General features: G+C 37.1%; 1 protein-coding gene across 6 annotated transcripts in view; it reads right to left on the bottom strand.

Annotated features, from left to right (window-relative positions):
- TENM2 (teneurin transmembrane protein 2) overlaps positions 1-26,227 on the bottom strand; it is a 681,089-nt gene that overhangs the window by 311,542 nt on the left and 343,320 nt on the right. For 4 of the 6 annotated variants that reach the window (XM_061456391.1, XM_061456390.1, XM_061456392.1 and 1 more), the window contains one exon: positions 5,110-5,193. The exons of the other annotated variants lie outside the window; for them this stretch is intronic. In XM_061456391.1, the coding sequence (XP_061312375.1) occupies positions 5,110-5,193 (84 nt within the window). The remainder of the gene's footprint in view (positions 1-5,109; positions 5,194-26,227) is intronic. 6 annotated transcript variants of the gene reach the window in all.

The following is a 26,227-nucleotide window of genomic DNA, read 5'->3' as shown; positions in this document are numbered from 1 at the left end:
TTTAGTGTAAGGTGTCCCTGCCCATGGCAGGGGAGTTGGAACTTGATGATCTTAAGGTCCTTTCCAACCCTAACTATTCTATGATTCTATGATTCTATATATTTTGTGAGTTCCTTTTATTAGTTTAATACATCCTTCACTTTCCCAAAGAATTTTCAGTGTTGTTTTCCCTAAACTTATGTCCACATTTAATCACTGAAAATGCACCTCAACCACACAGCAGATGTGTCATTAACTATTGCTGAAAAAAAGTGAAATAAAATCACCCAGCATGAGAATACTATGGAATAAGCACTAGCAGATGGTGTTTATTTTGTCACTGCTTGTGTTAAAAATTACCACCTATTTCATCAGCTTCTTTAAGGTAGAAGCTTCATGTAAAAAGCTATTTTTTATAAGCTGTCAGAGAACTCCTTAGAATATAAGTTCTTGTTTTCATGGCTTCCAGTTTTCTAGGACATGGCGCGTTACACAGGAGATCAGTTTGTATAAATCTGACATGATCGAGTATTTTGCTCGCAGCTTCGTCTTTCAACACGCAATCTGGTTTGTTTCTCGAGCAAATTTGCAAATCCTTTAGTTCAAATACCGGTGTTTTCAAGACAAATCCTGTAACAAGTGTTAAGTCTGCTCCGAGGAGGGGCACCTGGTAGAACTGTCAGCTTGTTTTCTTCTAGAACCGAAGATGCAAGAGAGTTTTCCTTCCCCCTCAGAGTTTCCTACATTCTCGTTTGATTTTATCGCACACTTTTGGCTTTGCGGTTTACATTCTCTGGTTGATTGTTTCTTATCAAAACAGTATGTTGCATGAAGAGCAATGGTACAACCTGGACTTGGTTACTTAAAGAAATCACTGCTAAAGTTCTGTGACAAAACCAGGTTTTGTTCATGTATTTTTGGAAGGATTTCCATTAAAATGGAAACCCAAAGCCTTCCCAGAAATGTAAACCCACATAATCCTCAGTAAGGCAAACCATGCTGAAAGCCACAAGGTGATCTAAATGCCTCACTACTGTGATTTAAACAGAATTATTACAAACAGTATCCACAGTATCCATACACAATATTGAAATAAAATTTTCAAAGAACTTATTTCTATCTGAAGGCCCCTGGACATCAGTCTCCCATTCTCACTGATGATTCTGATGTCGTGATACCAAATTAAATTAGTATTTCACTGAATATAGAGACTTAGGGCTACAAGGATTCTTAAACTAGATTTTTACTGTGCATAAAGGCTATAGAGATAGAGACTGTGTATAGAGGATATAAAGATAAGGAAGGCAAGCAACAAGAGAACCAGATGTCTTATCTCAAACCAATGTGGGCCTTCCTCTTTCTGATAGGCCAGAGAAAGAAAATAACCTGGGGAGCCCTTTAGGATCAAAAATTAGCCTGAACAAGAACAAGTAGTTAACTGGAAAGACTAAGCAAGCATTCCAATGTCCTTAACTAATGGATTTCCATAACAGGGTAAACTGAGAAGGGGTATTTCTCCCCAGACAACCACTAGGACCCCCAGGCACCACTCCTTAAAATTCACAGTGCCCGCACAGTGGCCTTATCTGCCCAAATTCCCATATGCCTGAGAAACAAGAATTGGGTGGGCATTTCATGGAATTATAATGAGTATGTATATAATGAAGATACATAAGTTGTGAACTGTCTCTTCTCAGTGTGCATGACAGGCACAGAAATCCTCCATGCACCGGTACCATAATAAAGTCATATTGGTTTCTATCCTCTCATTCTGGTTAGAGAGTTTATTTCCTGGATTTCGGTGACAATAACATGGAGAAATCATCCTCCTAAATCAAGTCTCCATACACACAACCAGCTGCATTTTGTATCTAAACATCATAAGCACAGGATAAAATTCAACCTGTTTTCTTCCCCTGGAACAGGCATAATCCCCATCTTCATTAAATTACAGTTCAATTGATAATGTCCCCAAATTACTTAAAGAATTTCCTTGCCCATCACAGATTACCACAGGTCTTTGAGATGTATGCTTTCTGCAACAACATATCAAATACATAGCTTAGTAACTATAGTCATTCAAACCTCCTTTGGCATTGGCAGGCTTATACATGAATTCAGAGACTATGGACTCCACACCAATGTCCAGATTTGTATGTTTACAATTTACTCATCATGTTGAAACAAACAGCAAAGATGCTTAAACCACATGATAATGGTTGCAAAGTGAACCAGAAGTTAGGAAATGGTACAAAAAAGGCTGCCTGGATAACCACTGTTAGGGCACTGCAGTATGTTTCTTAATTATGTGACTCCTTTCTCCCTCCATGCTAAGCCTTCCATTGCACTTACTGGTCAGGTAGTTTGCACGCACTGTAAGAGGAGCTGATCCTTTCATCTTTATTATTCAATGAGAAGTGCAGGCCTCTCAGTGTCCTATTTAAGTCATACTCTAAGCTACATGCTATCAGATTTTTTCTTTTATATATTGCTCAACATTACACTATCTGAATGCTTTAAAAGCTTTATGTTTCTGTTAAGTCTCTGAGCTTTAGCTACATTATTTTACAGCTAGAAAGCAAGCCAGGGTGGTTTTGTTCTCTTGTTGGTTTTGTTTTTAATTTCTGGGCGTTTAGTATGAGATAGATTAGAAGTATTTTTTTTTTGTTTGCGTGTTTGGGGATTTTTTAAATTATTAAGAATTCTCCCAGAAAGGGAGAAGTCAGAAAAGGTGAAATTTAGGTAGGTCTACACCAAAGAGAAGGAAGGGAAGGTATTTTCCCTACAGGATGCCTTTATCGGTTTTCATTCCAAAGTCTGAACAAGGATCTGGCAACAATCATTCTGCTTGTATTTCTGAAGCACTGACCATTATAACATCCCTCTTCAGCACTTAACATCCTTTTACCCATTACCTGTTAGGCTGCACCAGCAGATTCTTTCTCTTTAGCAAAATAAAGGCTCAGTAGATCAAGAAACCTAACATTTCATTAGAACACAACAAAGCAATCCACCCACTAAATGAGCACACTCAATAACTGGTTACCTTTAAAATGAAAAGTCTGAGGGCTCCACTTATGGGGATAAAAAGAGTCCTCTTTTGTTGACACAACATGCAAGCCAAAAGCTTTGCAACAGTGTTTGGATGCATTCACAGCCAGCTGAGGCTTTAAACCAAGGTTACTGCCATCTGTCTGGTTTTGGCAGCATTCAGACTGATGCAAAGAATCCTACGGCACATTTTAAAAGGAACACAGTTAAAGCTTGGTTTTGGTCAATTCCCTTGAACTACCACCATAGCCGATTTGGCTGGCATCAACGCTAGTCAGCACACCTGGATCTATAAGCTCACTGTTACTTTCTTACCACATTTAGAGCATGCAATGAACTATTTTACTATTAATATCAGATTTCATATGTCCAAGTAATTAGACTCATTAAAGTCACAAAAAGTACCAAGTTTTTCTATTGCTGTCACAGTTCAATTTTCTAAAATACGTTATTGTCAAGTCAGAGGTGAAAATTAATACTATCGTTAAGTATTTTTGAGTTGCTATGTAGTTATTAATACCTTCTCATGTTTGTCTTAATTTCTAGAGCCCTGAATGATACAATGCCAAAAGTTAAAATCAATATATAAATCAAATTTGTTTGAAATTTAATTTTCCTACTATATGCTGTGGCTCCCACTCTTTTAAGAAGCATGGAAATACATAAAACGGTCCATATCTCCAGTTTGAAAACACACTAAGCATTCTTCGGCTGCAATAGGTTTAAGATGGTCACAGATCTCAGTACTTTCCAGAATCTGATGTAAGAAACTGCCCAGTATTTGCTCAGACACTTTGATTTTCAAAGCATAATGCCATTCACCATTTTTCAGCAACAATCCAGCAATTATGGAAAGAAGTATAACAGAAAATCAAATTGGGGGTGACAAGAAAACATTGGTTTAGGTCTCATTTAAATATTAAACAAGCAGAATATTATTCCTGGTTAGGAATAATTTTGCAAACCATTTGCTTAAGTGCTTAAGTGACAAGCCCAAATGGAAAGGGATCTTTCATGTAGGTAGCAGGTCATTGTTGCAATGGAAGAATATAATGAAATACAAGAATATATCTTTCATCTCGTCAAATACAAGGCAAAATTTGTAGTGTCGAGGACAAAAGATTTAACAGTAATAGCCCCTGATAAACTGGTAAGGGCACACACTAATATAGTTAGTGTAAGCATGCACATCTGATGAACGAAAAACCACATTTTGAACTCAAGACACATGATGAAGATGTCACTAAAATGCCTTAAGATGCCACTGGATTTATATTACCACAGCTTGCTTTTTCTTTTGCTAAAAAGTATATTGCCATTTTTTTTCCAAGCATCCTCATCCTCTCAAAGGCATCTTGCTGTGTAGTGGTGTAGTGGGGGAAGGTAGGGAAAGGGGAGTAAAAACAATAAATTAGGTGATTCCCTACAAAACAGAGACAATAAATACACCCACCTCTCCCCGACTGTTTTGCACAGCCCCTAAGAAGCAAACCTTCAGTGTCACACCAAGTGTCACTGGCTGAATCTGAAACTCTTAGAAAAAAAAAAACAACAACAAAATCAAAGCTACAGGTAAACAGAGTTATCACTAAATCTGTCATGGGAAAGTCAGATGTAAGAGATATATATCTCCTACAAGCATCACAAGGGATAAAGCGTGCAATTTCTTTGGTGAAAATACTGCTAGATACGTGCACCACAGTTTTACAGTTAGGCCTGTGTGTACCCAGACTCCTCAAGTCCTAGCTCTCTTTCTTTCCACGTAAAGAGCCCCATCCTGTGAAGCACCATCAGCTGCTTCACCACCTGGTGAACGCTCCCAACAAAAACCAAAAGCCCCACCCTGAGTTCAGTCAAATCAGGAAGGTAACTCAACAATGCAATAGAAGTAAGTAGTAAAGAGAGATCAGGTTTATTCAACAGAATATAAACACCCAGGAGGAAACACACAAACAAAATCCCCAAATACATAATAAGCAGAACATAAACAGAACTAGATTAATTGTTGCAAACCCCACAAATTCTAAACTAGGTTCTACATTTACAAGGAACACAGTTTAAGCAAGATAAAAACCTTACGTATTAGAGAGTTCTTTGTCTCAGCCAGCTGCTGCCAGCTTGTCTGTCTGTCTTTCAATTTCTCAGAAAGGTGTGTGTGAAAATCTAAATGAAATAAAACAAATGCAGTTTAGAGATGGCTCTTCTCATCCTTTTACATTCTATTCACCTTTGGTGACACACACTCAATAGAATGTTTCACCTCCTCCCACCCAAAACATTCCTGAATAATAAAAGAAATATTACTCATTATTATCTGGAGAACAAGAATACTTTTAAGTTGTTATCAATGGCATACAAAAAAGAGTATTGAGCAGCAGTAGTACTGATGAAATCTTGCTTTGCAGGAGGTACATACACTGTCAGTTTCATTAACCACAAAAAGGACAGAGTACATTAAAAACTGGCTACAATACATGCATTAGAATTTAACCTGAAGTTCTACACATGCTGAACAGTAGGTATTTAAGATCATACTAGCTTATTTTGAGTGTATTATCTATTAGTCCTATAGCCAAGTAGGTATTATTGCGCTCTTCGAAAGGGTAACTTTTATCATCTAAACCAGACTCTTAAAATACATTTGGAAAATGGACACTTTCAGCTGTAATATATAGATTTCTATATGTTTATCGCAGCAGCATAATGAGTTTTACATTGACCATCAACATAATCAGGCTCAGTCTGCTGCACCTCAACTAACACAAACCAGTGAAGCTGCACTGTAGCAAGAATGCCATTGTTTTCTTTTTTGTCTTATAAAAGCTTATAAAAGCTTCAGGAAGACAAATTTCATTAAGGGTTTTAGTTTTAATCTTGTCCTTTTTTATGTAAAAATGGGACCAAATTCTTCAATACAGTGTTATTCTTCTGTGCTACTCACAATTGAATGAAATCATTTTAGCAGTCTGCAATTTTATAGTTTTTGTTACATCCTATAACATGCAAGCGTTTGACATCTTTATTGCCTCTTATTTTCATATTTTACTTTTCGTAGAAGTTTTGCTTTCATTTCCCTTTCTAGCCAAAAAAACAGAATTAATCCACCAACAGCTCACCTACTGACATTTTGTCACATTAAGCTTTAAGTGTGTGTTACTGTCATCTCGTTTTTACCTGTGTCCACCTTGGGATATTTGATCCTTGCAATTACAAAGGGTATGGATGAGAACAACAAACTGTTCCCACAAGGAAGCTGAGACATCCCTCTTTTTGATGTGAAACCTCTAAACCTAATGGCTAAAACCTAAGTTTCCAAACTATGTTTCTCTAAGAATTAAAGTTTGTTACCAGTGCCCAAAGGAAAGAATAATTTAAATGTTGAGACACTTTCAGAATAGCGTCATCTAAAGGGAAGTCTCCATGGGTATTACCTTCCTTTGACACTCACAGGGAGTTAAACCTAATTGCATTTAGGGTTATCTGTAGCAGCTACACTCAGAATCAAACATCCTCATGAGGACTATTTTTCTAACTAATCTACTTATTAGGCTTTTATTCAGATTTAGTACAGCCTTTTATAAAAAACCATCTCCAAGGGACAATAATGGATTTTGCAATTATCTTACAGTAAAGAATAGACTATGACCTACAATCTTTGGCCTTGCCAAAAATTAGGAAAAAAACCTTTTTGTAAGTAAATCTTTAGATGATTAAGCTAATTTTAGCCCTTATCAGACACCACACTTTATATCTGGGAAAAGTAAATCTTGCGTGTATTTACTATGCTTGCCTCGTACACATTCCTCTAAAACACAACCCCACAATGTCCACAGGTCCATTTGCTCCTACAGTAACCATCAGAGAGAAAGAAATCTGCTTTTGGTATATTATGTTCAAAGATAAATGAGTAGCAGCTTCAAGCTTGCTGCGTCAAGCCCCAGTTTAACTTAAAAATCAACGCTGATACAGCTAATTTTAAATAATAGCATAAATACTAGCAGCCGATTTTGAAAATGGACAAAACAAATACTGCAATTTTAAGCCACTCTCCTGTGAGGCACACAGTATCCAGATTAGCTGCTGGTCTTCTGCACATTATTCAGCAAACTCATTTTCCTTTCCTTTCTCACAGCAGCCTCTTCAGAGACTGACACTGCTTCTGCTCTTCCATTATGTTTTAACATTTATCTAAGTTCCCTCACAGCCCAGGAGTCTCCCACAAGGCCTGGTGCGAGACCAACACAACGTCCTCTTGCTGTCCAAGAAGGCGAGGTTGTAAGTACTCCCTCATTTTCATTCCCTATCACTATGCTGTGTAACCAGCAATCAGGAGGCACCTCTGCACACCCCGCAGTCAGAAGTCCCACTGCTCAGCATCCCACCACAAAGCATTGTTGGCCCCCACAGGACACGTCTATCTCACAGCAAAGAGGCTGCTCACCAACTATCGTGTTATGGTCCCCCTTTCAAGCTGGCCTGAGAATGCTTCGTAACTGTTACCTTTCCAGGAGCAAGTATCACTCCTATCTCTTCTTATCCACTCCCCCCCCTCCCCCAATCCCCAGTTGTTTTCTTTCCCTTCACAGTCCTGCTTGAATGGACGCTTCCAACTATGCACTATGAATTTTCAACCTAATTTAGTCAGGCGTTCTAGAATTCCACTGTTCAGCATTTCCCAGCAGGCACAGATAAAAGCTTGGCTAACAGACAGTATATGCTTAACCCTTTAAGATGAGAGCACGTTGTTTATATATATATATATATTTTTTTTACAGTATGAAAACTTTTTGTATCTTATAAGGCTTGGTTCCTCCACCTATAGTAGTGCCTCTCCATCAATGTTCATCCAGAAGATAACTATGGAACTTTAAATATGACCGGAGCATAAATATCCTCCTAAGCTCTGTTCTCATTTTCCCTCTTCTCCTTATCAAAGCGGTAAACCCCAACTTTTACTAGTAATAAACAATAAAAGGATGGTTTATTTTTTTGAAACTAGCACTTCAGAAGTATTAAAAAATGTCTTACAAATAAATGCCCTGAATTTCTCCAGCTGCTTCCCCTCCCTCCTAATATTCACACAAAAACACCCAGTAATGAACCCTCACTCCATTTCTGTCATATGCACATGGCTGAGGCTTGTCCCAGCTGTGTCTGATGTCCTCCCTATTGAACCCTTTCAGTGAGCAGGGGCTGCTCCTCTGTTAGTACCTTCGTACATTTTCACTGTTATTTGCTCAACATTTATTACTATCATTTATCACTGATTATGTTCCTCGAGGAATAGGACAAACCCCGTAAGAACTGACACACCACTCTCAGGACTGGGCAGGTCAAAGCTCTACATTTTACTCAAATAACCTTTCTTGGTTTTGCATTTTCATCACATTCTACCCTAACATTTTGGACCGAGAATACTGGACAGACATAACAAACATGGTACTCTTAACCTATTTGCAAACAATGGTTTATGAAGAAATTAGAAAAAAGTCAGTAATAAAATCATGTAGGAAAATATGGGAATATGAACTGTTCTGTAATAACAGGAATACACAATTTTTCCTTTCCTACATTGTCTTGAGAGAATTACTCTGCTGTTTTACTCCATTACGCTCTATCGCACATTTTATACCCACTGTTTTGTTTGATCTTTTACAGAAGTCATATTCATTTTTCTTTTCTCTGAAGCACATTCACCAAGCCAGTTAAACTGAAACAGCTTCACCTGAACTGTACACTGCAGGTCTCAAGCAGAAGCATTCTCCAATAAAAAATATTCACAAGACATGTTTTATTTTTGAAAGTACACATTTAAATGTGCACATCCCAAATTCTCATGCAAGAATGACAAACACCACAAAGGAAAATGCTCTTAGTTCAAGTAGGTTTCAAAGAATATTATAGTTCAGTGAACTCAACAGGAAATACATCACTTTCTCTCTCCACAGTCGACCAGAGGTAATGCTACAAAATGGGAGGCAGAAGAATTTTTTAATCACATTTGTATTTGTGACACTCTAAATATTACCAAACATGACCAGCAGTAGATCTACTGCACCAGGACCTGGATTTTCCAATCACATTGTCCATGTCTTTTACAGAGAATCAACTAAGCAATTAGCTACATCAGAGACATCAGTACAGGACTTCAAATGACAGATACCTTAATTTTGCACTTTCATTTCCTCTGAACTAATTAAAGCATTAGGATGTACTAGTACCGTAGCAATCACAGCGACATGCATCACATCAGCACGTAGCAGAGTGCATAGGTGTGTCTATTTCTTTGTGCAGAAATCTGTCTACACTTAAGAACTTACAGTGAACTGAAATTAAATTTCAAATGGATTTATTTCAGTCAAATTATATGGTTTCTATGTGTCTTATTTCCAAAAAGAATTAAATATAGGCCCTCTTAAGTTTAATGGATGTCTATATAGGAATTTCAATCAATTTCACAATACCACTTTAAGATCATGCTACTAAATCACTGGCAACTTGGATGAGTCTTCTCATATGCCCCCGAACAGTCAAGCTCTTACATCTAAAGTGTTTATAATTGCCTCTTAATTCAACATGGTCACTGACTTGTATGAAAAGAAAAACTCAGAGTGAAACTTCATAACATTTTTGCTCTTTTCCACACTGTTTCCTTTTAGTTTTGTTCTGCTTTGCTTTTAAAGTAAGGGTCAATGCAACAACTATTACTTCATGCTCGTAGGAAAGGCTTAGTATCCCAGTACAGGTCAATGATTCAGCTATCGGTCAGTATCTCCATAATTTATAAAACCATAAGACACAATAAACTAAGAAAAGCTTCAATCTCAAGTGGCAACTACAGATATTCTAAAGTTTATTGCTCTTTCTTTAATACCTGTTCCATTCAAGTCTTTCTCTCAACACTTTATTAGTTCAGTCTCTCTGTTTTTGATCAAAAAATTAATTCCTGGAAAGACCAGCATCTGACTTACTAAGTTAGTGGGACAATTTAAAATGCTGAAGTACAAACTAAACAGTTCCTGCTGAAAGTGTAACTTTTTCAACCCTATTTGGAAAAAAAAAAAACCAAACACTTAAAAATCACTAAATCCTGGATCCTTACAGAAATATGGTGACAAAATTCACATGAATCAAGTTATACAACAAAAGTGGTCAAGCACAAAGCTGGAATTGAGAGGGGACTATATGCATTGTACTACAACCAATCAACACTTGGATTAAAGCACCCACTGCTGTTCTTTGTCACTTTTGGCAGCGCACAGGATGTTGTAAATAGAAACTGCTTAGAGAAGGCTAAAAATAATTTGAATTCTAAAAAGAATTCCCTAAAAAGAATTCTTCTCTTTATTGCAGGATACTGATATCCTGTACTTCTTCAGCTTGGAGGTGGAGAGAAAGAATAAGCCAACCAAAATACTACATTAAAAATTATCTTCCACATACTAAAAATTATCTCCCCATACCATTTTGCTGCTTCTTTTGTGAGCAAGGGAATAAACCAGGGTTAGCTGTTCTTGGTAAGACTGCACTTGTTTTAATTTATCAAATGTCAGCAGAATGGAGCACTATGACAGCTGTGAAACAAACATTGAGGGATTCATAAAACAATGGTAAAAAGGTTTTCCATGCAATTCTAATAGCACTAAATTCTTGTAACCACATGTTGGGTGTTGTCACCCTGCCCCTTCTCCAAAACAAACAGAAGTAGGAAACAACTAAAACATGATTTAATCTGTCAAAAGAACAATGTAAAGCCAAGACATATGGACAAAAAAGGTATGAAAGACCAAATGGCTACCATGTCAGTCCTACTGACACACTGGGCATTCTTTCAATGACCTGAATATTCATAGGCCCTACAACATGCTTCTAACAGTGCAGTTCATTGCTCACTTAAGATAAGTCAAGCCCCTAAAAATACAAAGAAACACCAAAGGGAGATCAATGGCCCAAACCAATGTTCTAGCAATAATAATGCCTTACAAAACAAAACAAAGAAGCTCTTAAACTAATAACTTCAGCAGCTGACTTCCTATTATACAGCTAAGTTCTTCAGTGTTAAAAATCATTCTTTGCTTTGTTACAGCAAGTTAAGTAATTGATGAGTCTCAACCACCTTTAGACCCACTTTCACTTACTCATCTCTTTCTATGGCAAGTTGTATTAGTGGGGAAAAAAAAAAAATTACAGTTTTCAAGTAATTTAGTTGGCAAAATCTAATTTGGCAGCTATGCCTGTAAACAGTTTTGAAGAACTAAGAACTGACACACAATTCACAAACAGACAAGCAGACAAACTTACTGTCTTACCATGTTATTTGTTGGTGAAAAAATTACAAAGGACAAGATTTCAATCTCAAATTTTACCACCTCTCTCTTCAGCCTCTATAATGAGATCACCTGTAGCTTCAAAACAAAATCATTCTCACTCTGCTCTGACAAAGAATGTAACTATAACCTGTAGCAAGTCAGATCTTCTATCACATCTCTAGCCTAAGGAAAAGTATAAAACTAGAGTAAACCCATGAAGAGAACCCTTCAGAATAGCCTCTCAACCTCCAGGAGTTTGTCTCTCGGATTTCCTAAAACTTTTATTCAACACCCCTCGTTGGATTTTTCTTCCATTGATTTCACATCTGGTTTTGAACCAGTGTAAATTGTTACTAATTACAAAGTCCAGGGACAAGTAGTCCAACAGCTTCCCTGAATGTTGTATGAAGTAGTGATATGACAAGAGGCAATGGCTTTACACTGAAAGAGAGCAGATTTAAATATAAGGAAGAAGTTCTTCCCTGTGAGGGTGCTGAGGTTCTGGCACAGGGTGCCCAGAGAAGCTGTGGCTGCCCCATCCCTGGCAGTGTTCGAGGACGGGTTGGACACAGGGGCTTGGAGCAACCTGCTCTAATGGAACGTGTCCCTGTGTATGGCAGGGAGTTGGAACTAGGTGAGCTTTAAGGTCCTTTCCAATCCAAACCAGTCCAAGGTTGTATGATTCTATGAAGTAGGTTTTTGTTCATTTTGGATCTGCTGTTACTGATTTGATGCTGTAGATTTCCTATATGGGGAAAAAGCAATGAACAATCATTCACATTTTCTATGTTACCACCACTGTGCAGACTCAATTCATGTCACTAGTTGCTGCTTGGGTTTTCGGGTTTGTTTTGGTTTCTTTTTTCTTTTTTTTTTTTTACACTAAATAATATTAAGTGACTCTTCTCAAGGAAGCTCTGCCTTGTTACGTTGGGTAACCCATCTCACTGGCTCTTTTGCGGTTCTACTACAGAATTCTTTAAATGGAAGAATGAGAACTCAACATATTGTTTACGGGATGGACATTGCACACCTCTGTTGAACGGCAGCGATAATATTTTGTGTTTTGTTCTTTACAGAAACTTTCAGGTAGGTTTTTTTCTGTATGAAGGCGGTCGCATTACTGCCATATCCAGTCACAGGATTGCCCACTCTCGCACTAATGTAACTTTCCTGAATAATAACAGACAATCCAGGGTTCGTGGTATTTCCTCAACAATTCCCTATTTCCCCTGCTGTATTTTTCTCCCACCCATTCAGCATTTTAAGACTCTTCAGGAAATTTTTCACTGCTTTGTCTCCACCACCCTGGATAACAGTGGGCACACAGAAAATTAGCACCTCATTCCGGATCTGTTTTCCCAGCTCTTTTCTAACAAAAAAAAAAACCAAACACTAAAATTAAGCTTGTCCTATGAATGGAACAACGAAGTGCAGGAAGAGGCACAAAATCCACCACACATTCACCTCTCATATACTGTACATTTACCTTACACATCATGGTAGCTGCTTCCCTTTGCATACAACATAGGCTAGTAGTAATTCTATTAATGTGTTTCCTGACAGATAGATTCTAGCCTCTGCCCAGTTTCCACAAGCCAAACAGTTTATAGAAGAGCCAGAAGAATTGCCTGGACAAGACAGGCACACATAAACATATTACAAGTTCATGCTGTGCACTGTTAGAGAGAGAGCATTAGACACAATGACTCAAAAGGGATAACATTTTAGAGCAAATAGACATACACAATACATCCTACATGTACCAGGAGGATATTTATGATGTGAAAAACACTGCAATATATTCTATCTAAACTACAAATACTGAGTCATGTGGTGAGCAACCTAGTTTCCTCTTCATTTTAAGTGTATTTGTAGTTATTCCCTATTGATTTATATTTTCATTAAAACCTCAGGGATATGTGCTTTTGAAGTCTGCTGGAAACTGAATGGACATATGATGCTCTGTAAAGACTACCTAGGCATTTTTTCCCCAATCTTCTCTCTCTCAAAGTCATAAGTCTAATAGGAGCTTAACTAAAGAGCAGATAAGCATAATTTGTTTACCTCTATTTTATCTTTCCTTCACAGGAATTGAAATGCAAATGTGAAATAGAACGAACACCAAAAATGCATCAACTGCTAGTGCAGTCTAATGACTACAAACAACACAGGAAAAGAGAGTACTGTGCTCTCTGCTTACTGCTACAGCATTCTGCACTTGGCAATACTAGCAGTGTTCTGTATAGCTCGGTTTTGCAATTAAATTTATATTGAAATACTCTGAAAATCATCCCAGTATTTATAGAGAAGTGGTGTACTTCACTGCCATAACCTTGTGGGACAGCACATAACATTTTATGTAGACTATCAAAGAGATCGATTTGAAATAGAAAACTCACCTATGAAAAAAGCCCTCTGGGTGCCTTTAATCCTACAGAAGATGCATTAGAAGGGTTTCCTTTTTAGAGAATTCTGAGCTTAATTTGCAATAAGTGGAAACTTCCAATTGTTTTCAAACCAGACCTGTAAAGTCACTGAAATGATATCCACTTTTGTCATTTTTTTTTTTTAATTATTAAAATGGACCATAAAATTTCAAACTTTATGTATGGACTCCAAACGTTCAGGGTGAACTGGAGCTGAATTTTCGGTTTTTCCCCTTCTCTACTACTGAATGAAGTTACAGCATTAGATTTTGCATAACAAACAAGTACAAAATATTGCATAATGACCTAGCTTCAAATGAAGGCTCAATTACACTAATGATCTTGATAATTACATTAGGACAATCTAGGTTTCCTTACAGCTTTCTTCTTCTCAAATTTAAAGAGAGTTATGTGCATGATGACAGCTCTGTGCGCTCATAAGACTCTTCTTACTTTTTCCTGTCTACTTTTGCATGCTCCACAAATTCAGTTTTAAGCTGCAGTTTTCAAGTATTTTGTCAATCACAGTTTATCAAATGCATTCTGCTAAGGCAGCTGTCAGGACAAGATTCAGCAATGACAAGCTGTCTTAGCTCCTGTTCATTCTACCCTTAAGTCACCAACTCTTATTTTTATCTCTGAGGAGGAGAAATACTCTGGCTAGAAAAGGCTCTACCTGTTCACGAAACAGGCAGTTGAGTCACTGTATTGGCAAGGCTCCTGATCAACAGAACTAGGAATACCAATAAATTCTCAGCAGCCCATTTATGCCTACTTTTTCGTTATCGTAAGTGCTATTCTGAAAATACTACTGCCACTCTGCACATAGAAATGATTGAGTAAAAAGATACAGTGCAAGTTGTCAGTTCATCCTGAAATAGCCTCTAGTGGCTAGATAAAAGCCATCTAAACCATAGCAGAATACAGCGCTATTACACAGAGTCACCAAATCTGCCCCAAAACATTCCAGACAAAATTTTGGCCTCTACTACACACGCTCAGAATTATGTCAGTCGACATCACTACTCCTGCATATAGCAAAAGATCAGCGCATACTGAAGTACTTTATTATAAATCCTGGCAATAAAGAACTTCATGGCATCTTACTCTGTATAAATGTTGAATGTGGTATATCCCAAAGGCTAAAACTGGGATTATGCCAAACTTGCCTTTTAGCATTAGTTGTGATATTCAGTGAATTACCCAAAAGAATGGTCACTTATCATGATAAATCATGACTGGGAAAAGTCTGATAAATCTGATGTCCACCCCCGCTACACTTGTTATCATGGAAATGCCATTAGCATAAGATAGTACACAGACAGCTCAGCTTCAAATATTTCAGTTGATCTAAATGAGTGCATTTGAACCTATATATGGTTTGTTGTGGGATGAATAAGGGAGTTTGAAAAGCAGATCCAGTGTTAAATCTACACTGAGTCCTTCTACTTTAAAAGGAACAGAATGAAGAAAGTTTCAGTCTTCATTAAAAAGGAAGCAAGAGAAAAGTGATGTAGCGACTTGAACTTATAGAAGTGCTGAATATTTCCTGGACCAGTTGAGGTTAACAGAAAATAGCGTTTGAAACAGGCTGGCATTTGAAAACAGACCTTATATGAACTTTTGACAACATTTTCAATTGTTATCCATTGTTTAAGTGTCCATTATTGTTCATGCCACACAAACAGGAACAAAAGCAATACCTAGTCTCAAAACTAAAGAGAAAAATCATTAGGATATGAATAGGAGACATCAAACTACTGTAAAAAAAGTCTCATTGCCAACCTTAACAGAAGAGAAGGTTAGAAACAAAGCCAGTGGCGAGAGTAAGCATGCAGGAGAAAGTCAGAGATGGATCACAGCATGCAAACGCATCAGTAAGCAGCTTGGGGATAGCTGGCCTGACGTTGCTTCATAACACGGTAGATTGTGTACTTCTGATTTCAGTTTGGTGTGTCACAAAGACTGTTTCATTCAGCAACACTCCCCAATGCCCTCTAAGTGCAGCTATTTTTGTATTATGATTCTTAAGGTCCCAGATAAAGGAAGACAAAGCAAACGAGAGAATTTCAGTTTTATTTCTACCCTATATCCTCAACTAGCTTGAATAAAAATATTGTAAAAGGTGAGCAGGGGCTTTTTGCTATTTCAAAAGGAATCTGTTCCCCCTAGTAAATGCTGCACTTCATTGTATTACGTAACTGCATCAAAAATGTGTGTATCTGAACATAATGCAGACAATATTCAGATTCCATAACATAACAGGTCATTCTGGCAAACCTTGTTAGTACCACAGAAACTTAGTACTTCGGTTACACTGACTTGCAGAATGTGTAGAACATTAAGAGCACTGAAATAAAAGCATCACCAAAAATATCAAGAACATGTAAATAACAATTTTTATGTTTTTCAGCTTTTTGGAGAAGAACCAGCTGTTTCTAAATGCTTTTCTCTGGTTCATTAGCTTAGCAGTAGCCTTATTTTGTGTAGGCATGTATACAAAAGTGGTTTTTCACTTGAATAAGCTGCTAAATGTCTGCTAAAGACAGAAGGACATGAATTCATGTACTGATTATTCCATGGAACTGTCTTGTTTGCTATCACTGAGGGTACTGTCTGCTCTAAATGGTTCCCATTCATTAGTTTTTGCAGAAACTCAGCATTGACTTTATCATCTCTGACACGTTACAGATAAAAATCCTTAGGCCGTTTTTTTGATATTAGTTTTTACAGATTCACAGGTCTATTTTCAACATGTCTTGTTTTCAATACTAAGCCAAAATTATCTCTTTCTTCTTTTCATTGTTCTAACAGTCTTTGTCTGACATACTTATTTAGAAAATATGATTGTGGCTGTGCTCCAAATTCATTATCTTATCAGTGTCCATATCAGAACAATTTATAGGAAGAGGCAAAGTTGGTAAGTTATCAGGAGAAACACAATTAGACTTCATTAACCCAGAAGAAAACCTATTCCCGGTATCTGCTGGTAAGGGACAAGATTGGAAAGATTACCAAGAGACCTAAAATAGATTAAATAAACATACAGCTATATTTCTGATAAGAATACTTCAAAAGTTAACAGTGATGTTGGACAAACAGCACTGCTGCATTTCTTACTGTAGCTCAAGCAGTACAGAAATATAACTACAGTCAAACAGCTTTCTGAGAGCATAGAAAAAAACCACACCATCTCTGTGCCTGGAATTCCTATTTTTAGGATACCTGTATGAGCTGGAGCTTGGATGGCAGAGGAAATAAGTCAAAAAATGTGATCAGAACGCTACCTCAATTCTGCAATCTGCTGCAACAGCTCTGAGGGTTCAGAGGTAGCAGGATGTAAATAAAAGCTAAGTTGTATAAGCCAGAAGAGGTCCTGGTGGGGGTGTTTGTGTGGGTTTTGTGGTGCTTTTTTTTTTGTCTCTGAAGTTTGCTCATCGAAACCAGAGAACCTATTTCTATCAAACTAACCATTCTTATGATTCTATTTATTTAAGACTCAAACCATTCCCTTAGAGGATGTACTGTTACACTTTTTATAAGTGAGAAAACTGAGGGCACGCAATGTTACTCTGGCTTGATATCCCTGCTTATCCCCACACCAAAGGACAGTCAAATCTGCTGAAACTAATGGTAAATGGTTGCTAGTCTGCCTAGGAGGATAAGGAAAAAGAAGGCCAATTAGATCTTAGGTACACAAGGCAGAGCATGGAGAAAGCAGTAAAGTCCAGTATTGCAGCAAAAGAACTTTTGCCTCTCCAGTACCTTGAGTAGGCACTGAACAGACAGATGAAGTCCAAGTATCTGAAACTAATGCAGAGGCAAAGCTATGCCAGTGGGAACAAAAAATGTGACTGCCAGGAAGTCATTCCAGTGATCAAATGACTCTGCTACTTTCATGTAAATTTGGCTAGTCAATTAAAATGAAAAGATTTCCCCTTTTACCCTCATGACTCACTGAGACCTTGATATCAGTGTGAGACTCATTAATGCAACCATGATATGTTCTATATCTAACTCAGTACTGTGTGTCCGAGAGTTGCCATTCTGGATACCTGAAAAGAATGAAAGAACAAGAAGCATTTTGTGATATTTCCAAGCTATAGCCCTTTTCCCTCTCAACAATACTCCATTATAATATGGATAATTCTCCACAGAATAAAATCAGGATTTCAGGATTTACATCTTTATTATATTGCAAATGGAATAAATGATCTGAGATAAATAAAATTAATATGTAAAATGAAGGGATTAGCCTGACATCTACGGCAGGAACAGATGAAGGCACAGAGTAACACTGCAAGGAAAGTAGTGTTGGATGTATTAGTAAAAGTTTACACATAACACACCACAAGTAAGAAGGATTTGGGTGAAGAATGAGTTATCAAATTTGAAGTTTAATGATGAAGATAATTTAGAAGGTACAGAAGAAAATGACTTGAACATTAAAGTGTTTATAAAATGAGACTTGCAAAAGAGTTTCTTAGTCTGAAGAAGCTAACTGTAGGTTAGAAAAAAAGTTGTATTAGTGATCAGTTACTCTACATTCACACTAACAGTAGGAGAAATAATGACAAATTTGAGCAAGACATTGACACTGAATGCTCTTCTAACCAGGAGGTTATTAACAAACGAAACGCATTGCCAAGAAATTTGTAAAGCCAGTGTTAACTAAATGATTCCACGAATAGGTCAGGGAAATATCTAAGGGATAGCACCTTAAATGGAGGACAGGTGAAAAACCAGGTCACACAGAAATGCATGTCCCACATTTGTTTAGTTCTTGAGTAAGTTCTTGCTCAGTACAGTGACCCTCAAAAACTTTTCATTCACCTGACTTTTGTCTGTCCACTGCACAAGGAATTTAAGCACTCTACTTGAAGGTGCAAATCCTACTCCAGAAGTAAGGAATATTAGAAACAGCACACAGCTCAACACATGCATCCAAGCTAGTTTGTGGAGATGAGCCAGTGAGTCCCTTTCAACTCTATTTCTAGGACTGAATGTAAAACACAGGATTTTGCTTGTTTGTTTCCAAGTGCAACAGTTTAATTCTTTAGCCATCACAGCGACTTGACACAAAGTTCAGAGAATCCTTCAAAGTCAGGTTCTGATCCTTGTTCTCCTTTCTCACTCTCTATATACACCAAATTAATTTAGGTGTTCATCCAAAAAACTGTACCTCATGTTCACAGATAGTTGTCCTGCTGAAAAACTGCTGAACAACCAAATACATGAAAAAGAGCTTCTGCCTGCTCCTTGCACAGTCCATGCTGGCATATAAAGGAATAGAAAACTAAAAAACCTACAGGAAAAGGTGAAGTAAGAGCCAGCATATCTGGAAAGATAACTAAGTAGGTGAGAAAATGTATGCAACGTAATTGGGTAAAATTCTGTTAGATTTAGGAAAAAAAACCCAAACCAACTCACAAGCTTCAAGGACTAAGAATCAGAGAGGACTGTCCTAAAGAAATACTTTCAGACTGCAATAAGCGTAGCTGAGCCCCTTTTTCCTGCAGGGTAAATAAACTTAATACCTCACATAGCCTCACTAGATGAAGGATTAGATACCATCCAAACACGAAGCCTCCAATCAGAATGTGGCAGGGGAGAGGGTTGCCCTTATTTCCTCTCCTTGACACTCCTGGCACAACACTCCAGCTTCTACCCTCTTCTTGTGCTGTGCATGAATACTGATCACCAACGTTCAGTGGATCCAAAGAGCATATTAGGATGGAAAGCATGCTTTATGTATAAAATACTACATGGAACTTCTAGTTCACTGGCTAATGTAAAAATATGCCAAGAGATAAATTTAACGACGTAAAAAAAAGAACTTCCACATGACCACTTTTTTTTTCCAGAATTTCTTTTCAGTACCAGCCATTGACACATTTTGTCATCTTAAAGAAAAGGAAGTTGCTTAAGAAAATACAGTTGCTTTAAAAATAATTTTCCACTTTCACTGTATGTAATATCTCCCAAATAAGAGGACACAGTAGTTCCCCTCAGAAGCAGGCATACTAAAATGCATTGTCTAGATATGGTGCACTAAAAAGAACAAGGGATTTATGTGCACAGTATGACAGAAATCTTTACATAATTGTCAAGAAAGCAGAATGCAAAGATGCAGTAACAGGACTCTTCCAAAGAGAGATGTTACTTAACCACTGATTCCTGCGCAGTTTTGCAAGGAAAGACAAGAGAAAGGTAATGGAAGTGTATTCCAGACTTCCTAGAATGCTACATGGAGACAGAAGAACACAGGCAAGAACACAGCCAAGGAAAACAACTCAAGTGATTGAACAGGTCATTAGAAACCTGTTTTCTCAGCAGCAGACTGTCCCTCAGCCCAGCAGCAATCCTCCAAATGTCTTTTACCACAGTCCCTCTGAGGTGGCTATCTAGGGACTGAGCAGTCATTAAATTGGGATGGCAAATATTTTACCAGTCACTCATGGCCCATGAACTGTACAATGAGTTGGGCTACTGTATGATGCAATAGAGGTATTCAATCATCTGGGAGCAAAGGCATATATTAGAATATAGGATTTAAAACCAAACCTTTAGTCTATTCAATGTTTTTCATTCATAAAGTCTATATAGCTGCTGACCATGTTCCAACACAGAGGAACTTAGAGGTGTAAAACCATCACTCTGAAGTAGGGAACAAAGAGAGTTTGGCAATTATTACAAAGCAGAACCTCTGCTTTATAAGGCAAGTTGCAAATGCTCTAATTCACTTCCGTACATGAGAGCTGTACAAAGCAGCATAGCATGACACAATACATACATTCCTTGAAGCAAACAATGGCACAGAGACATTTCAACTAGTCTTTAACAACTGAAAGGCCTTTTTTGTCTTGCCTTTTTTAGAATTACTCAGTCTTATTATTTCATCACAAGCATTTGCAACTATTTCGCACGTATCAAATTCTATTTTTCATTAATGAGAGACCCTAGATAATTTCCTACATCGAGACCATTAGGAAAATCACACCCTATAATAATGGTACTTCACAAAAGATACAGCTACAAGGTGGAACATATAACTTCTGAAAGGTGCAAGTAAGTGATGTCACAGGTGAAAGCAGCCTTTTGGAAAACAAATACATCAAAGTTTATCTTTATGACCTTTCCTTTCTCAAGCTAACACTGACAAAACCCTTTTAAGCTGTTATTTACTGGCCAACATCCCCAGCATGCATTAAAAATAATTATGGGTAGGATTTTGTTTACCTAGCTTACACACTTAGCCCATGCCTAAATTCTTGACAGTGAAGCCAAACTCCCTATTCTCTACAGTCAGCAGAGAGAAATAAGCGCTCAAGAGCTGTGTTCACAGGGAGATCTTGTCTACCTAACTTGAAGGAGTGAACTCAAGACAGAATGGCCTTCCTCTGGCCAGCATCCAAAAGACCTAACACTCCCTAAATCTGTGAGGAAATCAAGTGCATTAGTTGCAAAACTGCTTCATTAAGCACAAGCTAGGAGCAGAATTATGTGCATTAAACCCATGCTTTGGACACTGTTCGTTTAACCTGCAGAATAGAGCATTAAAAAAAATCCTTGCTAAAAGAAAATAATAAAATGTCCTTGCATGACTGAGTAATGTAAATTGATACAGCAAGGAAAAAATGTTGCATTTAAACGTCACCAAGCATGAACAGCCCTTGGCTATGTTGAGCCATGAGCTGCTCAGCCCAGGCAATGATTCTCTATGAAGAGAACTCGAGGCCCGCGATTGAGCCTACATCTCCACCTACTGTGTTAGAAAATTCTAGAGAGCTGCTTCCACCGACTTCACCAAATCCCTGTTGCTTTGCTCCTGCATTCTGAGCATCCAGGAAAGCCCCCTCACTGCACAGGTGTTCAGGCTCCACAACACGTCAGTGTTTTGAGGTAAGAATCATATAAATGGCCACAAAATTTTAAATTCATACCCAAAAATCGTATCTAATGACTCTTTAAATGGAGAAGTGGAACCTGCTTGATACTGAAGTAACACACTGCCTTTTTGAGTAATTTTGACAACTTACACAAGGGATGTGAAATACATCCCATACTTAGAGAGCATATAGAGGGAGAACACTTACTATTATTTTATGTACTGTAACTGTAGGAAGTAACAGAACATTCACATGCTAGACTACATATAAATACAGATTCAATGCAGTATTATATATTATTGTGTCAGTTCTATTTATTTAGACTGCCCAATTTTATTTGAAGGAATGCACAGGAAGTTTTTCAATATAATTTTGAGGACTTTATTTGTGGATTTCCCTAGAAAATCTACGACGCTCCCCAAGTCTTCACCTAAAAATGAGATTAATGGATCTAAGAGGAAAATCTAGGACAGCAGCTACATTGCATATAGCAAATACAATACATAAATATTCCTGAAGTCTCACTTACATGAAAGTAGGGTAAGAAGGAAGATTATATTAAATGAACTGTGACATACTGAATTAATCTACCTTCAAATATTAAAAATAGTAAATTTTCTGCTCATTTCCAGTGAAGAATCACCTTAAAACTAAGTACTTTAATGTGTCTGTACTAGTTAATGCATTTTTCATGCTACAAGGCTCTTCACAGAACCTTGTGGTTAAAACAGTATGCATACTATGTTTATTCAGTTTCAAATTTTTACTACCTTAGCTTTCAGAAAATGAAAGAATATGTTCTCATTGAATGTCAGTCTAAAAATGATGCAAATGAGGAATGGTAAAGTAGCGCTTGCTTTCTTTTTGTTCAGTTCATCTAAGACTGCTAGATACATAAACCCAGGGTGATTAAAAAGAACACTCAGCACTGGTTATTCAACATACCTTCCAGAGCTGTATAATCAAGATGAATAACATCTGTCCTACAGCAGAAGCATTTCTGCTTTTTAAAATCACCTTTATAATTTAACTAGCCTGAAGACTCTGTTGAATTGCAAGAACGGAAGATAAAGATTTTAGTGTTATTGTGAATCAGTTAATTTCTGGTTTTAATTTTCATCATCAAACAATTATATCTACAACCCTCCATTGTCCCCACACCCCGAATTCTAATCTGTGCTACCTACAAACACAAATCAAAAGATGTGATTTGATGTATTGATAGCTATAGCAGCGTACCTTTCACTGACAGTAACATACTTTACTATTTGCGGTCTAAAAAGAAAAAAAATATTGGTTTTCTACATGAGGATTATTCATTTCTCACATCTCCACAATGCTACTTTACAACTCGGCTGTAAAACGAAAGAAATTACTCTGTTAACATATCGTTAAACTTAGTAAGCACTTTTTATATCCGATTTTTCCACAGTAATTTTGCTCAGGCCCAAACCCCCACATAACCAACCATTTGTACTTTTTTCTCCTTTATGATTTTCATATCAGACAATCATCATCTTCAATTAAATGTAGACATGGACTGTGTAGACAGCTGCTTCAGGTCATGGCAATAGGAAATGGCGAATTCCCAACTCCCCAGCTACACTAAAGGTTTGTAGGAATTTTACTTCTCCGGCAAGTTAACACTTATTTTTTCTTGCTTTGCTTATTTTACAACCAGAAGCTTTTTTTCCCCCCACTGTTAAGAGAACCTTCTTTAATGATATCAATACTATCTAACAATCTATGCAATATTCACTCTTCCGTAGACCTAATGTTTAATTGCTTTTGCATGTCCCTGACCTTACTATTTTGGGAACAGAAATACAGCAAGAAAGGACAAACTGAGGTGATCAGGTAAATGAGTTTCCCAAATCATTAACACCATGAAGAGCAAGGATTCAGTACGTTACTTCAGCTTCATAGGATATAATTACATGTTTTGATTAGCAGATATATTTTCCCAGCCTCAGGTGTCAACAAGGGTTCAAGTGTATAACACGTATAAATGGGTGCTAATTTTACTAGTCATGAAAATGTGTTTCACTAATTACATTTATATCCTCTTAGCCAATTTTCATTTGATATTGCTTCTCTGTAGTACATCTTCCTGTTTATTTCCTTACAATGACATTTGAGCTCTTCCAAAAGACACAGTGATTCTAAAATTCAGTAGGCATGACAAGTTCCTTCACCACTGAACATCTGTCAGTCATGAAAAAGTAACAAGATTTGCAGAAGTCTGTTCAACTCTGTGGTCATTCCTGTACCTCTGTGAATTGTATCCCATTTAGGATGCTATAATCTGGGATTAAAATAAAAAGCAGTGCTCTTCTTTCACGCAGTTGATTCTTGCTAGGAGTGTAAGCATTTCTGAATGCTGACACCAAAAAAATAAGGGAGTAAGCCTTTCTCAGGAGAGTGAAGCCCTTTTCCTTGCCTTGCAGTTTCCTGAAGAAGTCCTTCATGTTTTGCTAACAGAAATGAGATGAGGACTGACAACTGAAAGGACCGCTTTTCAGACAGCAGCACGGTCCAGTGTGAAGCGTCCCTGCTCATAGCAAGGGCTTAGAACTAGATTATCTTGAAGTTGTTTCCAACCCTAACTAATCTAAGATTATAACTAGTCTTAGAATGGGTTGGGTTGGAAGGGACCTTTACAGATTGTCTACTTTCATGTACTAATCAAAACATTATGAAAAATATTTATGGCCTTATGCAGTGTTGTTGGCATGCCTGGGGAAAAACTTTAAACCATGTAAGAAAGAACAATAGGCCAAGAAAAGAAAATTCCACAGTATGGCTCAAGCAGCTGCATGAATAGATATGATAAAATACCAGTTTAATCTACTCAAAAGTCTGCTCTTGCCACTGATACTTCAGAGCCCTTATTATTATAAACATGACTAACTCAAAAAAATAATTAAGGGGAAAATCACACAGAAATTACCATCACATTCAGACAGTGTTAGGTATTGCAGAAGAATGCTAGTGTAGGGACTGGATTTACAAGCTTGCACATGGATTCATATAATTACCAACAACTGTCAGACTTTAAAATCCAGAGTAAGAGTTTAATGTAAACACTTCTATAGGGAACAGCTTTAAAAAACAAACAAACAAACAAAACCCCATGCTGCCAAACCCAGTAAAGGTGATTTAAATTTCCCTTGTAAATATCCTGAAAGATTTTTTAATGGAATAAATACAACAGATACTTTTTGTAAGACCTGGTGACAATTTAGGCTTATTCAGTACATACAAAAATACTGCCTCAAAGCCTAACTGGCACTAATCAAGTACCTGAGCACTGCTGAGAACATTTTAAAGGCTACAGTGCCAGTACCCATACAAAAAAGGTAAAGGAAGATAAAAACTTTCAACTTGTAATAGGTACAGTGTGACAGGTAACTGAACCATGCGATACCTCACTGAAGCTGCATGCAAAGCTTATTACAAACTGTAAGCTTTAAAAACCAGTAAGTAGACATCTGTAAAATATGAACTTAAAACTATTATTGTATAGCTGGCACCACACAAGTGTGATTTTTTTCATTTTTAAAAAATAAAAAAAAATTTTTTTGCATTTTTAACTTCTGCTCTTTTGCATTGTATTACGATTCTTCAGAATTATCTACTTGGATAGACAAATACAATTGAAGTAATCATATCTATGGTTAGAGGCTTCATTTGCTTTATTCTAAAGGCTGGAGATCACTTTGCCTTTGTTTTAATACTTTAAATTTGAAAAATGGGAGCAATAAGAACATAAATTCAAGGATATTGTATGCATGTTCACTTTAACGGAGTCATAAGTACTATTTAGTTACTAGGAAAAAACTCTTTGCTCATATGGCCTTGCCAAAGGTTTTAGAAACCTCATTTCAGAGAATAGTAATATTCACACATGAAGACAGGTGCATGTTTTAATCATCAGGAGATTAAATTTGCATGTTCTGTACTTGGCTAAAAAAATTAAAAATACAGTTTTCTTTCCATTAAAGTTATCCTTACGATATAGAGAGTTTTCAGTGAGGACAAACAAAAGCTCTGTGGATAACACAGGATTTCACGTGTGTGAAGAATGTCCAAAAACTTGTTTTTCATGGTTTTAACTGTATATTCATCAAATCAAGTCAGCAGCCATAACAGAACAATGATACCTTTGCCCTTATGTTACGAACTCTAATATGGGACCCCTTTCCAATCTTGACAACTTATGTATTAATTTGTTCTGGGGTTTTTGGGGGTCTTTTATGCCATTTCTGTTAATAACAGAGTAAGGTTATGCATTGTACTTTTATTCCTGATCATTAGAAACATAAAGCACAACATGAGCCAGAAACTGTAAGGGAGAGGAGAAAAATAAAAATCTTAAACAGGTGGGGGGGAAGAAGCAAAGTTGTCCAAAAACTGCATGAATTAAACATCAATTTTTCATTTATCTTCAGAAAGGCAATTCACTACAGTTAAAACTTTTACAATTTAAAATTGTGGACAAGATTATTAACAAAAAATAAATCAATGGGTTAAAGAGTATTTGGGCATCACAGACATATGCTCATGGAGA

The sequence above is a fragment of the Pezoporus flaviventris genome, unplaced genomic scaffold (assembly GCF_033815535.1).
Source record: "Pezoporus flaviventris isolate CSIRO_AGI_PZ_B2104156 unplaced genomic scaffold, CSIRO_AGI_Pfla_v1 ptg000023l, whole genome shotgun sequence".
NCBI lineage: Eukaryota > Metazoa > Chordata > Aves > Psittaciformes > Psittacidae > Pezoporus > Pezoporus flaviventris.
This window is presented reverse-complemented; position numbering and strand designations above follow the sequence as displayed.